Raw genomic sequence first — 18,541 nt, 5'->3', positions numbered from 1 at the left:
ATCGTCAACTGTTTTGAAGAAGAAGAATCTGCTGCAGTCAGGATCGACAGTGAAATCATGCAGAAAAAGTCCCTCCACCACAATCTCGTGTTTATTGCTTCCAATTTTTCAAACTTCCCACAAGCTATCACTTCCCTTGAGAAACGTGGTGAAACATTAGTGAATAACTTGTAGGGTTTCAACAAAGTAACTGACGATATTCGTAAAGTTCCTGGCGATGTAGGTAAAGACATACAAGGAAAATGTGAGTGATTTTAGCTAACGAAGATCTTGAAGAAATACAAAACATACCTAATGTTCTCAAAAGTAATTGTAATGCACAAGATATCTACATGAATATAGAGTCTGTAGCTTGTTTCAGGTATGCACCAGTGACCTCAGCTGAGGTTGAAAGAAGTTTTTCACAACTGAAGCATATTCTGTCTGACAGACGGCATAGCTTAACACCAGATAATTTGGAAAAAAAATGCTAGTAATTATGTGCAACCAGGTAACTTTGGTCATTTAATGTAGTATACCTTTATATTATCATTTTTAACCATATTTTGGTGGTGAAAATACGTGCCTTTTTATACCTTTTTTTGTCAATAAATGTCTTTTTGGTAATTTTCTTATGCCTTTTTGCCTGCCTATTTCAGTTTTTTAGTGCCTAAACTTCCTTGCACTATACATTACACTTATAACAGTTGACATTTTCACACCATTTTTCAAAATTCTTCTTCCATTTTTTTTTTTTGATGTAATGAACAACATGGTCGTATCATCAATCAATTGTAGAATCATTGAATTTTGCAACACAGGCAATTATGGGCCAATTTGTGTCTCTGCCAATCAAAACATGACTACCTGACAATCCCAGTTTCTCTCTCCATTCTCGCATAAACAGTCCTCTGGATTAAGAATCTTCTCCAGTCCCATGGGTCCTGCAGTGCCTAATAAGGTTATGTGAGAACTCTAGACTGTGCAGGCAAGGAGATAGCTTGAGAGGCGGGGCGTGCCTTCTGCCACTTATGTTGGGCTTCTATGTGATCGTGAAGAATAGACTTATGGTTCTTTGTGTTACCCCAGTTCTCCTTTGTTTTGAAAATCATGAGCCACAGATTCTCATAGAAACATAGAAACATAGAAAACAGGTGCAGGAGTAGGCCATTCGGCCCTTCGAGCCTGCACCGCCATTCAATATGATCCAACTCAGTATCCTGTACCTGCTTTCTCTCCATACCCCCTGATCCCTTTAGCCACAAGGGCCACATCTAACTCCCTCTTAAATATAGCCAATGAACTGGCCTCAACTACCTTCTGTGGCAGAGAATTCCAGAGATTCACCACTCTCTGTGTTAAAAATGTTTTCCTCATCTCAGTCCTAAAAGATTTCCCCCTTATCCTTAAACTGTGACCCCTTGTTCTGGACTACCCAACATCGGGAACAATCTTCCTGCATCTAGCCTATCCAACCCCTTAAGAATTTTGTACGTTTCTATAAGATCGCCCCTCAATCTTCTAAATTCTAGCGAGTACAAGCCGAGTCTATCCAGTCTTTCTTCATATGAAAGTCCTGACAAAGTCATGAATCGGCAAGTTTGTTGCACATCTTAAAGATGCCTTGGAGAACTCCTTGAATCTGTTCCTCTGTCTGTTTGTAAATCTCTTGTTGTGATGACATTCAGAATAAAGAGTAAAACTTTATTGCTTGGATATTTATATGGTAGAGGTCAGCTTCAGCTTGTCGTGCTGAAAGACCTAGCCTCCAGGTGAATTAGGCGATTTTGTGAAAAGTGTTGGTAGTATTTCCCCAGTGCTTTGAGGTGCCTGTTGTATGTAGATAGTTAAGGTCTCTGTAGCATACAGGATATCATGGATCACAGCTGTCTTATAGACCATATATTTTTACCAGGATGAGGTTCTGATTTTCAGGCACTCTTTGCCTCATATTTCTACAGTTTGAGCTGATAGACTGAAGATGAAGGAATTTCCTAACTGATTCCTGCCTTCATTAAAAGATTACTCCAGAGACCTTAGAGGTGGCTCGCCCTTCCAGTTCAACTCAACAGCCCTTTCGTCATATTAATGCAAGATTTTCTCTGCCATACATTTATCTAATTCCATATTGAAGGCTACAATGAACCCTGCATCCATCACATCTGCATGCAGTGCATTCCAGGTTCCAACATGCACTGTATTTGTTTTTCCTGTGTCACTTGAACCTTTTATTTTATACCTGTCTCTCTAGTCCTTACTCACTCCACCAAAGGAAATAACCTTTCATTATCCTGTCTATACAATCACCTCATTATTGTAAATATCGCTATTAAATATCTTCTCATCCTTCACCAATACATTCCAGCCTCTCTAATCTATCCATGCTACCTTTCCAGAACACTAGATGATGCCTGTACATCATTCCTATAATGTAGTAAACAGAATTGAACATAATATTCATTTTGAGATCAAATCATTGCTTGATGAAGTTTCATCAAAACTTCCTTGCTTTTATATTCTGTGTCTTTATTGAAAAAGCTCAGTGTTGTGTTGCCTTGTTAATTGTGTTGCTAACCTCCCCACCACTTTCTATTACCTGTGTCAATAGCCCCAAGTCCCACTGTTCCTGGATCCCTTTTGGAACAGTATTTTGGAACTTATTCTACTTTCCCTCACCTCATTATTTCCACCAAATACATCATCTCTCATTTCTCTGCATTAAATGTCATCAGCCATTGTTCCTACTTACTACCTGAAACATCGGGCCGCCGTTGCGGCGACAGCGGAGGCCTCACTAGGGCCCGACCACGGGTGAACTAAGAGGAAGAGGACTGAACTTTATTGCCTTTCCTCACAATGGGATACGTTGATTCCGCTGTGTGGGGATATTCATGTTAAAATTCTATCGTGTGTTGTGATCTATTTTTTTATTGTATGGCTGTATGGTAAACCAAATCTCACTGTACCAATTGGTGCATGTGACAATAAACGTAAACTTGAAACTTTTAACTTGAACTTGAAACTTCTGCTGGCCATACTCCAGGGCAATAATGGCAATAAGGATGTGATAGTGGATCAACATTCAGTTTGGTCACAATTTGGCCTGACACTCCAGGTCATACTGACTAGTTGAAAGTACCTACTAACGACATACTTTAATGTGAGTTGACAAATCACATGGGCTTGTTGTTCCTAGGGCAGTAGCAATGGGGTCCAAGATGAATGGAGACCAGACTTTATTACATGGACATAAGAATATAAGTGGATTTGCACAAAATATCTTTCAGCATGTGCACGCTCTCACACACATATTGGTGAGCTCAAAGTCTGCTTACCCTGCCCATTGTCTGTTTCACCCCCTTACCCACTCTCTTAATCCTCCTTTTTTAACCACTCTCCCTTTGCTTTCATTCCTTCCCATTCCTGAATCCCCATGCTTCTGGTATATCCTAACATTCCCTAAGCTCTTCGCATCCATATTCAGTCTTCCTTCTTCCAACCCTTGTCAAAGCAAAATGGTAGCCCACACTATTCACAAGCCTGTGTGTTTTGACACAGGACACCCTTTTCAATAAGCTATGTCACTATCATTCTAGTCTGATGCCTATTCTGAGGAATTGCTACGTAGAGAGGTAGGAACTGTCAACTCACACCATTCCACACAGTTCACCCAGGTCCAGTGCCCAAGCAAATACTGCATTGGTGGGTCTTGCTTCCCAGTCATCAGCCTTCACACATCCCTGCTTCATCCATCCCACCTTCAACTGAAAGATATATTGTGCTGTGATGTGACTCTTCAATTACACATGCAAGCTCATTAAATGCTATGAAGTTTTGACCCTTTCACATTACATGTTCCAGCCTTCGATCACCCTCTATGTGAAAATATATTCCTCATCTCTCTTGTAAATTGGTGAGACCAAGCGTAGGCTTGGCGATCGTTTCGCCCAACAGCTCCGCTCGGTTCGCAATAACCAACCTGATCTCCCGGTGACAGCACTTCAACTCCCCCTCCCATTCCGAATCCGACCTTTCTGTCCTGGGCCTCCTCCATGGCCAGGGTGAGGCCCACTGTAAATTGGAGGAGCAGCACCTCATATTTCGCTTGGGCAGTTTACACCCCAGCGGTATGAACATTGACTTCTCCAATTTCAGGTAGTCCCTGCTTTCTCCTCCCCTTCCCAGCTCTCCCTCAGCCCACTGTCTCCGCCTCTTCCTTTCTTCTTCCCCCGCCCCCCCCCCACCCCCCCCATCCCCCCACCCTCACATCAGTATGAAGAAGGGTCTCGACCCGAAACGTCGCCTATTTCCTTCGCTCCATAGATGCTGCCTCACCCGTTGAGTTTCTCCAGCATTTTTGTCTACCTTTGATTTTCCAGCATCTGCAGTTCCTTCTTAAACATCTGGCATTATATACCTGCATTTGTAACCTCACAATCTTTTAACACATGTTATAGCTAATTAATTGCCATTGCAATGTGGTCAGGTTTTAAAGCAGGCTCCCAAAATATGGTGTCATGACCATGATTTTAAATTGAAGCAGGAACATCTATTTTCTCAACACTTCTATTTCCTCAACACACATTTTCTACAAACCGCCTTTGTCAATTTTATTTGTACCCATAACTTGAAATTTAATTGGTAGGTTATTGGTTTAACCATTTCCATATAACAATAATGGAATGCATCTTCCCGTAATAATAAACTCACTTTATTTCCCAATGATGTTGGAGTGGCGTTGCTCTCTTGTGGACTGACGCTTCTAAACCACCCCCTTAGATGGCGTGCATACGTCATTTGGCCTGCAGTGACCTGTTTACAATTGGGATCTGTTCTTTAATCGCCAATCAATTTGTGGCAAAGAAATTCACTACTGATAACAACTGATGAATACTAAATGAAACAAATTGGGCTAATGATGATGTTTAATTTTTTTATTTCATCTACTTCCTGGTGAAATCGCTAAGAATGATAAATGCTGAGTTTACTATTCGTTTAAATGGAGATAATATACTAACATTTTCGTATCCCTTATAGAACCTGTGATTTCTATTGCGGGAGAAGCGGCATTCGATGCATGCAAGTCATTAAACAAAGTATGTCAACTATTGTACATCAAAGGAACAGTAATCCAAAGCAGCATTTTATCTGCATTTTATTTGGATATACAGAGAGCATTGGGGTAGTCTTGACGGAACAGAAATGGACGTAGGTGGGAACAAGGTTGAAAAATTCTGACTGCTCAGTGGGAAATCTCAGTTCGAAATGTAAAACATTATTGGCACTCAAGTAATTACATGTGTTTAATTTCACGATATATTTTCACAAGATGTGGATAGGTAAACAGTCCTTAATGGAGTCCTTAACAGTCCTAAGTCCTTCATCTTTAATGAATTTCGCATAATTTCTATTCTATTGAACAGCATGGTATAGTTCTTTCGCAATTGCGCTAAGATTCCAAATCGTTCCCGCAGCCTATGTAATAATTCGTCCTACTGATATATTGCTACACTATTGTAGTGGAAGGGCAAAATTGAAGATTATATGTACACCATGATGGGGATCCTACTGCATATAAATTCCCGTCAGAGTGGGAAATGGGGGGATTTGTCTTAGTTCATTATTTGTATTTATGATTAAAAAAAGTGATCCCGCGAATCTATTAATACATAAAATTATACACGTATAAAGTTTGAGTGACAACTTGCATTTCTGACATTTAACGCGGGCATTTCAAAGGGCTTTTTAAAAGGCTGCAAAAAGTAAAGGAATTAACTAAGGTTTTTATTCCATTCAATATGTACATAAATAATTGCATTTCATTATTTTCTACGTTTTGTGGCGAATTCAAGGTTGACTATACATCGTAGTGCTAAAGGAAAGTTGACGATGCCCTTGTTTCCATCTCCCCTGAGGTGTTGTAATGTTGTGGACTCTCTCATTTGTGGGAGCTGTTCAATACGTTTCGCACTTCCTCCCTCTCCATGCACTTGCGTGCAGACAACAGCGACAAGCTCAAGCTCCTTTCATCTTCACGGTGGCAGGCGTTATCTCCTTGTAAACCGGTTGTAATCAGTTTGTTGGCGTCACCCGAGTACTTTAATGACGATTACAGCATAAGAATGACAGATTAGAAAGAGCAGGCAATGGTGATCCTTCCCAGACCCGCAGTGCTTCCGAGTGGAGAGCTCACATCAGAAGGTCATCATTATATCTCCGCTTTTCCTCCCCCCTGTGTTCCCTTGAACTGTGTCCTCTTGCTTGTGTTTCTCTGCTGGCTCTGATTTGATCTCAGATCCCGTGTACAATGGAATCAAGAAAGGAGATGCTGCTGATGATGGAGCGAGGTCAGCATGGCAATCGCATTGGCAGGAGATTGCCGAATTTGTCAGAACCAGCTGGAAGTCCTGTAAACGAGTCCCATGAAAACGTGGTCCACAGGAGTTGTTTGAGCCCCGGGTCGGCGTCAATGACACCGGAGAACCGAGACGAGGAGGCCGATGTTAACACTCGCATCAGACCGGGCTCCAGACTCCCCGTCCCGGGCAAGTCGTCTTCGGACGGCTGCTCGGCAAAAAGTAAATCGCTCTCCATCCAGAACAGTCCGGAAACTGAGTCTGATTATTATGATGAGATAGATGTCAGTTGTACTCCAAACTGTACGCCGGGAAATCAAGGAAACCAGACAAACAAAGGTAATGGTCGTTTTCAGTTCCAATAGAGGAGTTACACTGATAACATTAAAAACACATTATGTAGATTTGGATTATTGCCAATGTTTTATTCAGCTAGGTAGCCCTATGCAGCAAATATATTGAAGATATGGATTAGAAAACGCAAAATCAAGAAACGACTAACTGATTTAAACATTGTTCCCGACCATTGATAAAATACTCTTTCAAATCATAATTCATTGTCATTTTCATTTAAATTATACAAATTAATTGTCCGAGCGATTTAATGTGGTCCATTCACTGGTTACCTTCAAGCAGTTAACAGTTACATTGACTTTTGCTATTATAAAAATAGTTCTGTAAAACCTGCAACCAAGAGTACACAACAATAGATTAGAAAAGCTAGAAACTCGTTGCCATTTAATTTGGTTTCTTGATGGAGTACGGAAACTAGTTTAAAGACCGTTAAATGACTATTGAATCCCTGGTTCAGAGGAGTTAACACCTTGCGAGTCTTCAAATTGTCACTTTTCAAGGGTCTTGTCGGCGCCAGCTCGGAAATAGGTGTCTACAGATGAGCTTCAATGGGAGCCGGCGCATATGAAAGCACCAGTCAGCAAGCAGCCGGCATCCACTTTATAGTCACGTTCAAGGCAGGGAACACAGAGAAAAGCTGGAATAAAAGTCAATTTCAAATGAGCTCAAGAATTATCTTCAAATTTTGAGTAACCAGTTTTTGTCCCACTGCAAATCCAAGAGTTGGTTCTTCGGTGACACAACCAAAAAAGGCCATCGAGGCACAAAGGACGTCTCATCCTATAGATCATTCTGGTGTACAGCATATAGGTATGACAATAAGTCTATTGTGACTATTTTAAAACGAGATGAACGCTTGCTTTATCTTCATCTTCCAAAAGAATATAAGATTTTTGGACAGAAATCAAATTAAACATACTGCAATACAGATGTACAATTGGGAGAGAACATGCCTCGTTGAGTATACTTTATTGTTTTTGTTGTTTTGCATTGGTGCTTATGTAACACGTTTAGTCTGTCTGTCGTTTCAGGTCACTCTTCCGATCCGATGGACAGTAACGGCGGTGCTGAGCTACCCAAAGTATCCGGCTCTCAAAACCTGATAGGCGGCGGTGGAGCGGATCAGATGCGCCGTTACCGAACTGCTTTCACCAGGGAACAGATCGCCAGACTGGAGAAGGAATTCTACCGCGAAAATTACGTTTCCAGGCCCAGGAGATGCGAGTTAGCAGCGGCTTTAAATTTACCAGAAACCACTATCAAGGTGAACGGAGGCAGTGTAGAATGAAATGTCTAAGCTCATCGCGATTGTAAGCAATGTGAGCAGATATATGAATAGCCAGAGCAATTGTGATCAGTTTTATACAATCCGGTCCGCCGAAACAGTAAATGAAGAATATAGAGAGAGTGCAGACTAGGCCTGCTGTGAATCAGTTTATTAACAACAAAGTAAACGTATTATACCAGGAAATTGCCCTTTGTTCAGTACTGGTATTGTAAATATGCAAAGGTATCAATAGATGCCGGACATTTCAATTCTATCAGCTATATCATTTATTATCGATGCTTTCCATATAGAAGGTAACAACACGAAATATGTACAGGAGGGAGGCATAATATGTGTTATAGGACCTTGTGAAATGAGTTTTAAATCATACATCTGGACAGTAATGGTTAGTGAATATAATCTGCTGGACGGAACGTGTTTTATTATAAATACGAATTTTCAAAGTATAAAATATAATTATCTCCTTTGAGTATCAAGTGTGTTGAAAACAGATGGGGTATTTTCACATTTGACAGCACGATAAAATATGACAGTTGCTATCCTTTTTTCCTTTCGATAGTTTCTGTGTTTTCTTCAAGAAACAATGCTTTTGAATTGACAAGCTCTTAACAGCGTGCAGTGTGTTTTGGCAGTGGGGGGGGGGGGGGGCGGTGGCGTCGTGTGTAACACAGCAGCTCTCAATGGGTTAACACAATGCATGTAGAGCCACTGGAGGATCTTCTGCAGGGAACGCGTTTAGCTTTCGCAAACACACACGAACTGTTAACGAAAAAAATGGCGAAATATTTAAATGTTATTGCCACCTTTCTCCGTATTTTGGGAGTATCGATTTGATTTGAGCTCCCGGCAAATCCTTAAACTAATTTGCTACAAAATGAAATATCAGTGTGCGAAAGGATAGTCTTGTAAAAACCCGGATCATAAATTTCCAAAAAAAATTGCTCAATATGAGAGTGTTAAGATCACTGGATGACAACGTTTTATGTAGTGAAAGACAGTTTCCTAAATATTAAACATTCATACATTGAAAATCAACACTACTTTGCCATTTAAAGGCATATTTTTAAAGGCAAATATTGTTCGGCTTCGAGTAATTAGACCAGAAATGTAAATACGTTTCGAGGTGATGACAGGGAGTAATTCCGCGTTGTACTTTTCAAGTCAAGAAGAATGATTATTGCAGCAACTTAATTCTTCTTTTATTTCAATTCAAATTATTTTAAAGGTCTGGTTCCAAAATCGCAGAATGAAGGACAAAAGACAACGTTTGGCTATGACCTGGCCTCATCCCGCCGATCCTACCTTTTACACTTATATGATGAGCCACGCAGCGGCGGCTGGCAATCTGCCCTACCCTTTCCCATCACATGTACCTCTTCACTACTACCCTCACATGGGCATGTCTGCAGCGTCAGCCTCAGCAACCAGTCCTTTCAGTGCTCCTCTGAGACCCATGGACACTTTCAGAGTTCTTTCCCACCCTTACCCGCGGCCGGAATTGCTGTGTGCATTCAGACACCCTTCCCTATATCCTTCTGCCACTAACCATGGACTTGGCAGCACCGGGAGTAGCCCTTGCTCATGCTTAACGTGCCATAGCAGCCAATCGAACGGGGTGGCACAGAGACCTGCAGGGACTGACTTCACATGTGCATCAACCTCCAGAACTGACACATTCCTCACCTTCACACCTTCCGTGTTAAGCAAGGCTGCTGCGGTATCCCTGGACCAACGGGAAGAAGTACCTTTAACGAGATAAGACAGTGGCTTGAAGCATGCATAAACACACATCTTCCAAATGTGCACACGTCTCCGTGGAAGAAGGGTTTGAATACCAACGGAAATGTCGGGTATCTGGATGACTGGACTTTGATTCGAAAGCTCCATCACATTCCTACAGGACAACCTCTTACATTTTTACCCATAATGGATTATAATAATTCTTCCTCCTCTGCCAATTGTGTCCTATGCTGATGAGAATATTCTAGTCGTGTACGTGTATTATTGGGGTTTTAATAGTTAAATGTATGATAATATCGTCATCATAGAAAACCTGGTTTCAGACGCTAACAAGCCACAATGGGATGGGATTATGTGATGGGTAACAGAGCAACTCTAATTCAGAATCGTGTTCGGAGACCGAAAACACGATCGAATTTGTCTTTTTGTTTTTATCACGGTAGCTGACGTTTAAAATGATCATGGTTGATTTGCATTGTGGACGACACTCCTAACAGCAGTGATGTCCATAGGGTTCGCCAACTATCAAGGTGATATTAGATCTTTACAGGGAGAGCTAAACCAGTATCATGTAAAGTAAACCAAGTTAACCAATCTGTTCAGAAGCAGTTGTCTTCACATTTTGAAATCTGAAAGTTGCTTCGCCTGATTCGCTATGGAATTAAAAAATAAAGCATTGCAAGGATCACTGTTTCTGCGTTTGTTTTATAAAAGATTCTGAAAGAACCAAATTGATATTTCTTCCACCTTTCTGCTTTGAAGTTTGAAAAGGACTTCCCAATGCTGTGAAATGTACAAAATTAGAAATCCCCAAAACAATGATAGATTATCGAGAATGGAGGACATCAAATAGCTTTTTAATAAAATTCACAATTCAGTTTATAGTATAAAAATAGCAAAATAACCAAACCTGGTACGACCTGTAGCATTTTTTTTTAAATGAACTAAAATATTTTAGATGTGCCTTTATATTGTTTTGTATTTTTTAAGATACATTTATCATTTTAAAGAACACTTTAACACATAGCTTTAACCTTCACAACTATTTAAAATGTACCAAAAAAAACATCCATCTACTGTTTTATTTATTGCATGTTGCCTGAATGTTCAGTGGCTGAATTGATCATGCAATATACCTGATTTCAGAATTGTTCAGCGTATGTTAATAGTGTATTTAATGTAAACGGGTGCGTACCTGATTTGTTTCTAATCTAAAGCAGATTTAACACGTAGAATGGTCGAATCTGTAAATTGTTGATGATCATGCTGCCATAACGGGACTAGATACTAAAAAGAAGAATATTTTATGGAATTTCCGTTTAATTTATTTTCTAAATTGTCAATAGACTAACAGTTAGAGACCACAGATGTAAACCAAAGGAAATGTCTTGCAATTGTATTATATAATTATTGCATCTGGATAAACAAGAGGTTATTTTGTTTATGATATGATTTATAATGTGCAAGCTGAAGATGTATTGATCCTGACTGTATACTGATTAAGCAGTCCCTAACTTTGAAGTGTGGTTGTAAACAAATGCAATGATTCTGTTAAAACTGTTCGTTCAACACATAGTTTAAGCATTTCCAAACGTACTTATATGTTTTGTTTCGATTTTCGACCACTTCCCCCTTTATTTCTTCAGTCGCTTGACAGACTAAATATAACCAGTAAAAACAAATAAACCATTGCGAACAATTACAATACAATTGTTTCTTTCGTTGAGAGATTGTTCGAAAATTGTTCAATCGATATCAGCCTCATTTACCTGTTTGTTTTATTGTTTTCCAATCTGAGGGTGAATGTAAGGTTGCGTTAAATAGATAAAAGATTCCCGAGAAAGCGATTGTACTACCCGGTGCTTCATTTACCAGGTCAAACAGACTACAATAAATTATGTCGTATAGCTATGGGGTTTGATCATGGCGTTGAAATTGTTTATGACAAGTAGATAGCTCTGCTGTTCCTGTTTTATAAGCCATATTTCCCTCCAGTTAACACTTAATAGAGAAAGCAAAATTAGATGTCTGCATCTGAAGCTCGAATCCAAAGATCGATGATTCAGCCTCCTGTCCAATCAGCATTCTTTAGTTGACTACATTTTCTGGGTAATTGAACCACTCTTTGTCTAAATTGAAGTTTCACAAGAAGAACAATATATCTCTGCGCACGAAACACTCTTGTGTTGATTCAGAATATCCCGATCCTCATATGTCATGCTGGGGTCCTGGTTTCCACCCGCCAATCCCTGCTCAAACAGAAGCCCCTGATTGTTTTCCTTTGATTGATTGCCTTATTAACGCGTGTTCTTGTAAGTGTGACCAAGTTGATTACGATGCATATGCTTAGAATAATGTTCAATTTAAGCAACGGAGTAGAACCGAAGAAGATTTAGATCACCAGCCAAATGTGAATTCCTAACCCTTGCGTTAAATACACGAATCGAAAAAGAAAGTTTAGCTTATAATAACTGAAATTGTTTTTTAAAACCATTTTGGGCACACGTGCATCCACATCTCTATAACGCAACAATGTATTGAGCTGTTTTCCCATCTCTATGTGCATATATAATGTCTTCCCAGATACGGAAATGTTACCATTACAATTTGAACAGTTTACGCAAATGAAGAGAATATCATTCTATATCTTATTTCATACTGAAATCGCATCACGATATGTTGAGGCGTTACTGTTTTCGCTTTGAATTACAAAATTATTTTCATTTCATTATTAAAATATCTTTTTTGTTGTGTTATGTCTATGTTAAAATTATTAATCTATATGTAATCGTTATGTTAGAGAGCATCGAAGATACACAAAAATGCTGGAATAACTCAGCGGGACAGGCAGCATCTCTGAAGAGAAGGAATGGGTGACGTTTCGGATCGAGACTCTCAGAAAGCATCTGCTGATGCAGAGAATGGTTAACATTGTAGTTGAGTAACCTTCTTGGAAACTTGTTTTTTATACTATAAAGAATAGTTTAAGTATCAGATCTATGTCACGCCCAATGTGGTCCCCGACAGGGATCGGATTCAACGATCTGAACCCGTCATTGATTATACTGGTGCACATGTACCTGGATACACGTGTTCATGCATGGACACGTACATATGTGTACGCTGGAAACATGCATGAATGTTTATGGAGGGACGTCCATTTCTTGGATAGCATTTCAACTTTATTAACTCATTGTTACACCAGAAGTAAGTCTGATCCCTCAATCTTTTATCAGACGACATTACTTTCAATTAGCTTTAGCTTTGCTGCCTCGCAGATTTGTTTTCGCTCGCTGATCAAACCTCCCCACCCGTTTGCCAGACACCCCCGTCCATCAAGCTCAGCCCATATTTAAACGCTTACAGCTAAAAGTTCACTCCATTCAAACGAACTGAGAGAGAAACATGATGGGTTGCGAGGAAACATGCAACAATTAGGTTACCACACGCTAATTGTACCCGATCGTCGTTGTTGAAATCGCCGCTGTCCTAAATTACGTTATATTAATGTAGGTTTAGTTCGTTCCGGCAAGGCGAGGAGCTTAAATGGGCCCATCAGATGATAATGATGATGAATGAGATATTAATTCAGATACAGGCTAGACAATTTACGCGTTATTCTGTTTATATAGCTTCCCAAAAATCATTTAGAATCGCAGGTCACAATTTCAATCAAAGGCACCATCTTGTAAACGTGATAGCCTGTGTGTTTATCATACATATTTATAGAAATCAGCGCTTTATCTGCCAGCCTGTGTCACGGCTCTGTAATGGGGAGAACCGACAATGCATTTAAAATTATTATTACCCCATCTAACAATGGGATTTTAAATAAATATCTTGTCTTATCTCGTGATTGTCTTTTCAATAACTACGTCAGCTTTTTGCATAGTCAGTTGTGCTTAATATGCATGGTTCAATCTGTCCCTTCATGAAAACATATTTAAACTTAACTACTACAACGGAAAACAAACTACTGTTGCAACATTGACCCAATAAGGTAATTAGACTCAAGGAGTATATACACAACTTTGGGCAGTATATAGTATTTTAGTAAAAGATAATTAACTATCAATGTGAACAGTTTGCAACAATGGGACAATGTCAACCAATAAAAACAAAATAGATTTCCCCCTAACAAATAAAAACGAGATTGGTTCGCGTTCCACATGAAGCTGAACTCTACACTTTCTTCCTGCAGAAGTGGGGCAGGTTGACAAAATGTGGAACAAGACTATTGTATAAGTGATACTACAAAATACATCCTAAAGCTGAATATATATCTGAAAGTTTACCACTATTTGTAAGTACCTGTACTGGATATATTTTGTACATTCGCCTGTTGCATGCAATTTGTGACAGTATATGATTTTTCAAAGAACACATGTTTCTGACTTCATGGAATGTCTTCATTGTCTGTCATTATATTAGGATACAAGGATACAAAGGACATTTTTTCAGGGCTCATAATGTTATTTTGCAGCTCAATGCATTGTTCATATGCATTCGATGACATCCACTTTCAAAGTACGATTGTGGATTTGAGAACCATATAATAATTTTCTAAATCATATCTTAGCTGTTAATTTTATTTCCTGCTGCAAATATATGTATCAAATTCCTTGCCACCTCATTTCATGTCACATCAACTACAGTGTCCTCCATAATGTTTGGGATAAAGACCCCTCATTTATTTATTTGCCTCGATACTCCACAAACTTATATTAGTAATAGAAAAAAAAATCACATGTGGTTAAAGTGCACATTGTCAGATTTTAATAAAGGCCATTTTTATACATTTTGGTTTCACCATATAGAAATTACAGCAGTGTTTATACATAGTCCCCCCATTTCAGGGCACATAATGTTTGGGACACAGCGATGTAATGTAAATGAAAGTAGTCATGTTTAGTATTTTTTGTTGCATATCATTTGCATGCAATGACTGCTTGAAGTCTCCAATTCATGGACATCACCAGTTGCTGAGTGTCTTCTCTGGTGATGCTCTGCCAGGCCTGTATTGCAGCCATATTAGCTTATGCTTGTTTTGGGGGCTAGTCGCCTTCAGTTTTCTCTTCAGCTTATAAAAGGCATGTTCAATTGGGTTCAGATCAGGTGATTGACTTGGCCACTCAAGAATTTACCATTTTTTAGCATTGAAAAACTCCTTTGTTGTTTTAGCAGTGTGTTTGGGATCATTGTCTTGCTGTACAATGAACAGCCGGCCAATGGGTTTTGAGGCATGTGTTTGAGCTTAAGCAGATAGGATGTGTCTATACACTTCAGAATTCATTATGCTACTACAATCAGCAGTTGTATCATCAATGAAGATAAGTGAGCCAGTACCTTCAGCAGCCATACATGCCCAGGCCATAACACCCCCACCGCCGTGTTTCACAGATGAGGTGGGTCTTGGGCAGTTCCTTCTCTCCTCCATACTTTGCTCTTGCCATCACTCTGATATAAGTTAATCTTTGTCTCATCTGTCCACGATACTTTTTCCAGGTTGCTCTTTTAAGTACTTCTTGGCAAACTGCAACCTGGCCATCCTATTTTAGCAGCTAACCAGTGGTTTGCATCTTGCAATGTAGCCTCTGTATTTCTGTTCATGAAGTCTTCTGCGGACAGTGGTCATTGACAAATCCACACCCGACTCCTGAAGAGTGTTTCTGATCTGTCGGACAGGTGTTTGGGGATTTTTCTTTATTATAGAGAGAATACTTCTGTCATCAGCTGTGGAGGTCTTCCTTGGCCTGCCAGTCCCTTTGCGATTAGTAAGCTCACCAGTGCTCTCTTTCTTCTTAATGATGTTCCAAACAGTTGATTTTGGTAAGCCTAAGGTTTGGCTGATGTCTCTAACAGTTTTATTCTTGTTTCTCAGTCTCATAATGGCTTCTTTGACTTTCATTGGCACAACTTTGGTCTTCATGTTGATAAACAGCAATAAAGTTTCCAAAGATGATGGAAAGACTGGAGGAAAGACTAGGTGCTGGGAGCTCTCTTATACCTGCATTAAGGAGGCAATTAAACACACCTGAGCAATTACAAATACCTGTGAAGCCATATGTCCCAAAAATGATGGTGCCCTGAAATGGGGGGGGACTATGTATAAACACAGTTGTAATTTCTACATGGTGAAACCAAAATATATTAAAATGGCCTTTATTAAAATCTGACAATGTGCACTTTAACCACATGTGATTTTTTTTTTTCTATTACAAATCTCAAATTGTGTAGTACAGAGGCAAATCAATAAATGATGGGTCTTTGCCCCAAACATTATTGAGGGCATTGTAATTCTATGAATATTCAATCCGAGAATGTAATGTCTACAGAACGGATTCAGTTCCATAAACAGTGGCGTTAATGAAATATTATGTATACATACTGTAATTATTCAATGACATCTGTAGCATTGAAGTGGGGTTGTTTAGAACATTTCTTTTGGTATTACATCTAAATTCTGACCTGAATACTCAAGTGTGGATTAAATTGTAACGAGGTAGGTATTTTACAAAAATGGTATTGTAGCTTTGCGTGTTAGATGTATTTCTGTATTTTTCAACGAGTTGTGAATATTATTCCGGATACGTAAATCCATATGGACATGGAGTATACATATTACACAAGAGAAATAGAATGCTTTGTTAACATTTTAAAAAAAAACATCTAACTGTATCGTGCGGCTTCCGAAAGCGCCCGTCAAAATGTGACATTGATGCATTGCTGTCCAATTAGCGCGTCTAATTAGTGTCCTGTGGGACAGTCGGACCTAGAGTCAGGGACGACTGAGCCCAGCCAACACCAGCCAAAGACCAACATTATTACTTCTACAGGGACTGCGTTTGAATGGGGAAATAACACAGCGATTTTCGTTTTACGCCAGACCTATATAGAGATAGAACTATTGTAGCAAAATAAGACACAAAGTGCTGGAGTAATTTAGCGCGCCAAGCAGCATCTCTGGAGAACATGGACAGGCGTTTCGAGACAGGATCCTTCTTCGGGCTGACCCGACTCGGAACGTCGCCTATCCACGGTCTCTAGTCTAGAGATGCTGCCTGGCCGCTGAGTTAGGCACGTTGTGTCTTTTTTGCAAACCAGCACTTGGGCTTCTTTGCGCCTCTATATTATAGCAAGATCTCACTGGCAAAGCAGTATCATGTAACTTTGCCTTGACTTTCACAATACAAAAGATTATTCTCAATAATGCAATTAATGCATTTTGTTAACACTGTCGTTAGTTAAAGTCGCCTTCAGCAGTGCATACGTGTTTTTTCCCTCTAATTTCGGTGTCTGAGAGTTGTATCCATGTACCTGCGTCTAATTCCCATGAGCGGCGGTCCTCATCTAGTCTGTTCGCAGCAGAAGGAAGAGTGGTGAATCATATAGGGTTTTTTTAAAGTCTGATAATACATCTTAACTTCCAACCAAACAGCTTTGAATAGAACAGAATATAAGTACTTTTAGCAGGTTTACAAAGGACGGTTGTAATTAATCTTCGGTAAAACATCAGTATGTATTGCAGGTACAAATTATGGAAGCATGCTTTATTCGAACTGAAATGTTAACATTGAGATGACATCCCTTACAGTGCTGTCAAATGCGACGCTCATGTCATTAAAATATATATATTTTTAACGGAATGAAGGATGAAAATAGCCATAGACGCCTGAGCCACGAGAGAATTTAACGTATAATTGTATAGAGAAATACTGGGTCTCGACCCGAAACGTCACCCATTCCTTCTCTTCAGTAATGCTGCCTGTCCCGCTGAGTTACTCCAGCATTTTATGTCTATTTTCGGGCTAGGATAGCATTTATTTTCAATCCCGATGGGCAGATTCCCCGGATTAGTATAGCACATTGGGCTTGAGGTGAAAATAACTTTTATGGCCGATGTCCATGAAGTTCAAAGAGAGTAAATGAGTATCACAACCGCTCTGGTACTTTAGAATTACATGACTTCCTATATGAATATTACAAGTGCTACGAAGGTTGTGTTATAATGCGAAAACGGTATGTATGTATGTATGTATGTATGTATGTATGTATGTATGTATGTATGTATGTATGTATGTATGTATGTATGTATGTATGTATGTATGTATGTATGTATGTATGTATGCGTGTGTGTCTGTACATCTACATGTATATATCTCTATCTCTCTATATATATATATGTATATATATTTAACTTTATATATACTGGATTTATTTTCGTTTATTATATTGTTTTCAGAGTACTATGTTTACATAATCTTCAACTGTGCTGCTGCAAGTAAGAATTTTATTGTTCTGTTTGGGACATATGACAATAAAACTATCTTAACTTGACTCTTGACTTTTTCCTCCAGCAGTTTTGCTCAAGATTTCAGAATCTGCAATTCTTGTATCTCAATCGTTCTTTTTCAGCTAATTCACCATTTGGTAAAATGCTCATTGTTAACTACTAATGACATTTGTTTAATAGTCAATGTTGCAATTTTATTGCTAGTTGGATGCAGTAATTTAAATTTTTTTTTTATTGAATAACCTCATTTGTGTTTACATTTAATTCCACTACTTAAACAATTATTTGTTTGATCACATACCCTTAACTCACTGGAAAGCCAAAAATGTAACCATGAATGGTTTCCTTTTAAAAAACAAATTTGTATCACAGTTTAAAATGATCCAGGTATCTATCTCAACAACAGTACAAAAATGTGATGTCCAAATATTTTACAAAATCCTGTAAATATAAAGATTGCATTTTTGTACAAATGTGGAATAGAATGCAACAGTTGTATTAGAACAGAATAATTGTTCCCTCAGTGCTACG

General features: G+C 39.1%; 1 protein-coding gene across 1 annotated transcript; it reads left to right on the top strand.

Moving 5' to 3' along the window:
• Positions 1-4,601: 4,601 nt before the first annotated feature.
• Positions 4,602-10,402, top strand: evx1 (even-skipped homeobox 1). The gene is made up of 3 exons (XM_033047535.1): positions 4,602-6,674; positions 7,721-7,953; positions 9,203-10,402. Exons 1-3 carry the CDS (start codon positions 6,287-6,289, stop codon positions 9,734-9,736), a joined length of 1,155 nt encoding a protein of 384 aa, XP_032903426.1. The 5' UTR covers positions 4,602-6,286; the 3' UTR covers positions 9,737-10,402.
• Positions 10,403-18,541: the final 8,139 nt, after the last annotated feature.

The sequence above is a fragment of the Amblyraja radiata genome, chromosome 2 (genome assembly GCF_010909765.2).
Source record: "Amblyraja radiata isolate CabotCenter1 chromosome 2, sAmbRad1.1.pri, whole genome shotgun sequence".
NCBI classification, from domain to species: Eukaryota; Metazoa; Chordata; class Chondrichthyes; order Rajiformes; family Rajidae; genus Amblyraja; species Amblyraja radiata.
This window is presented reverse-complemented; position numbering and strand designations above follow the sequence as displayed.

Bases quoted from the DNA above. Each gene is read 5' to 3' on its own strand.
- evx1 (XM_033047535.1), top strand. From the start codon at position 6,287: ATGGAATCAAGAAAGGAGATGCTGCTGATGATGGAGCGAGGTCAGCAT. The intron at 6,675-7,720 runs GTAATGGTCGTT...CTGTCGTTTCAG, and splicing joins AGGAAACCAGACAAACAAAG to GTCACTCTTCCGATCCGATG. The intron at 7,954-9,202 runs GTGAACGGAGGC...ATTATTTTAAAG, and splicing joins TACCAGAAACCACTATCAAG to GTCTGGTTCCAAAATCGCAG.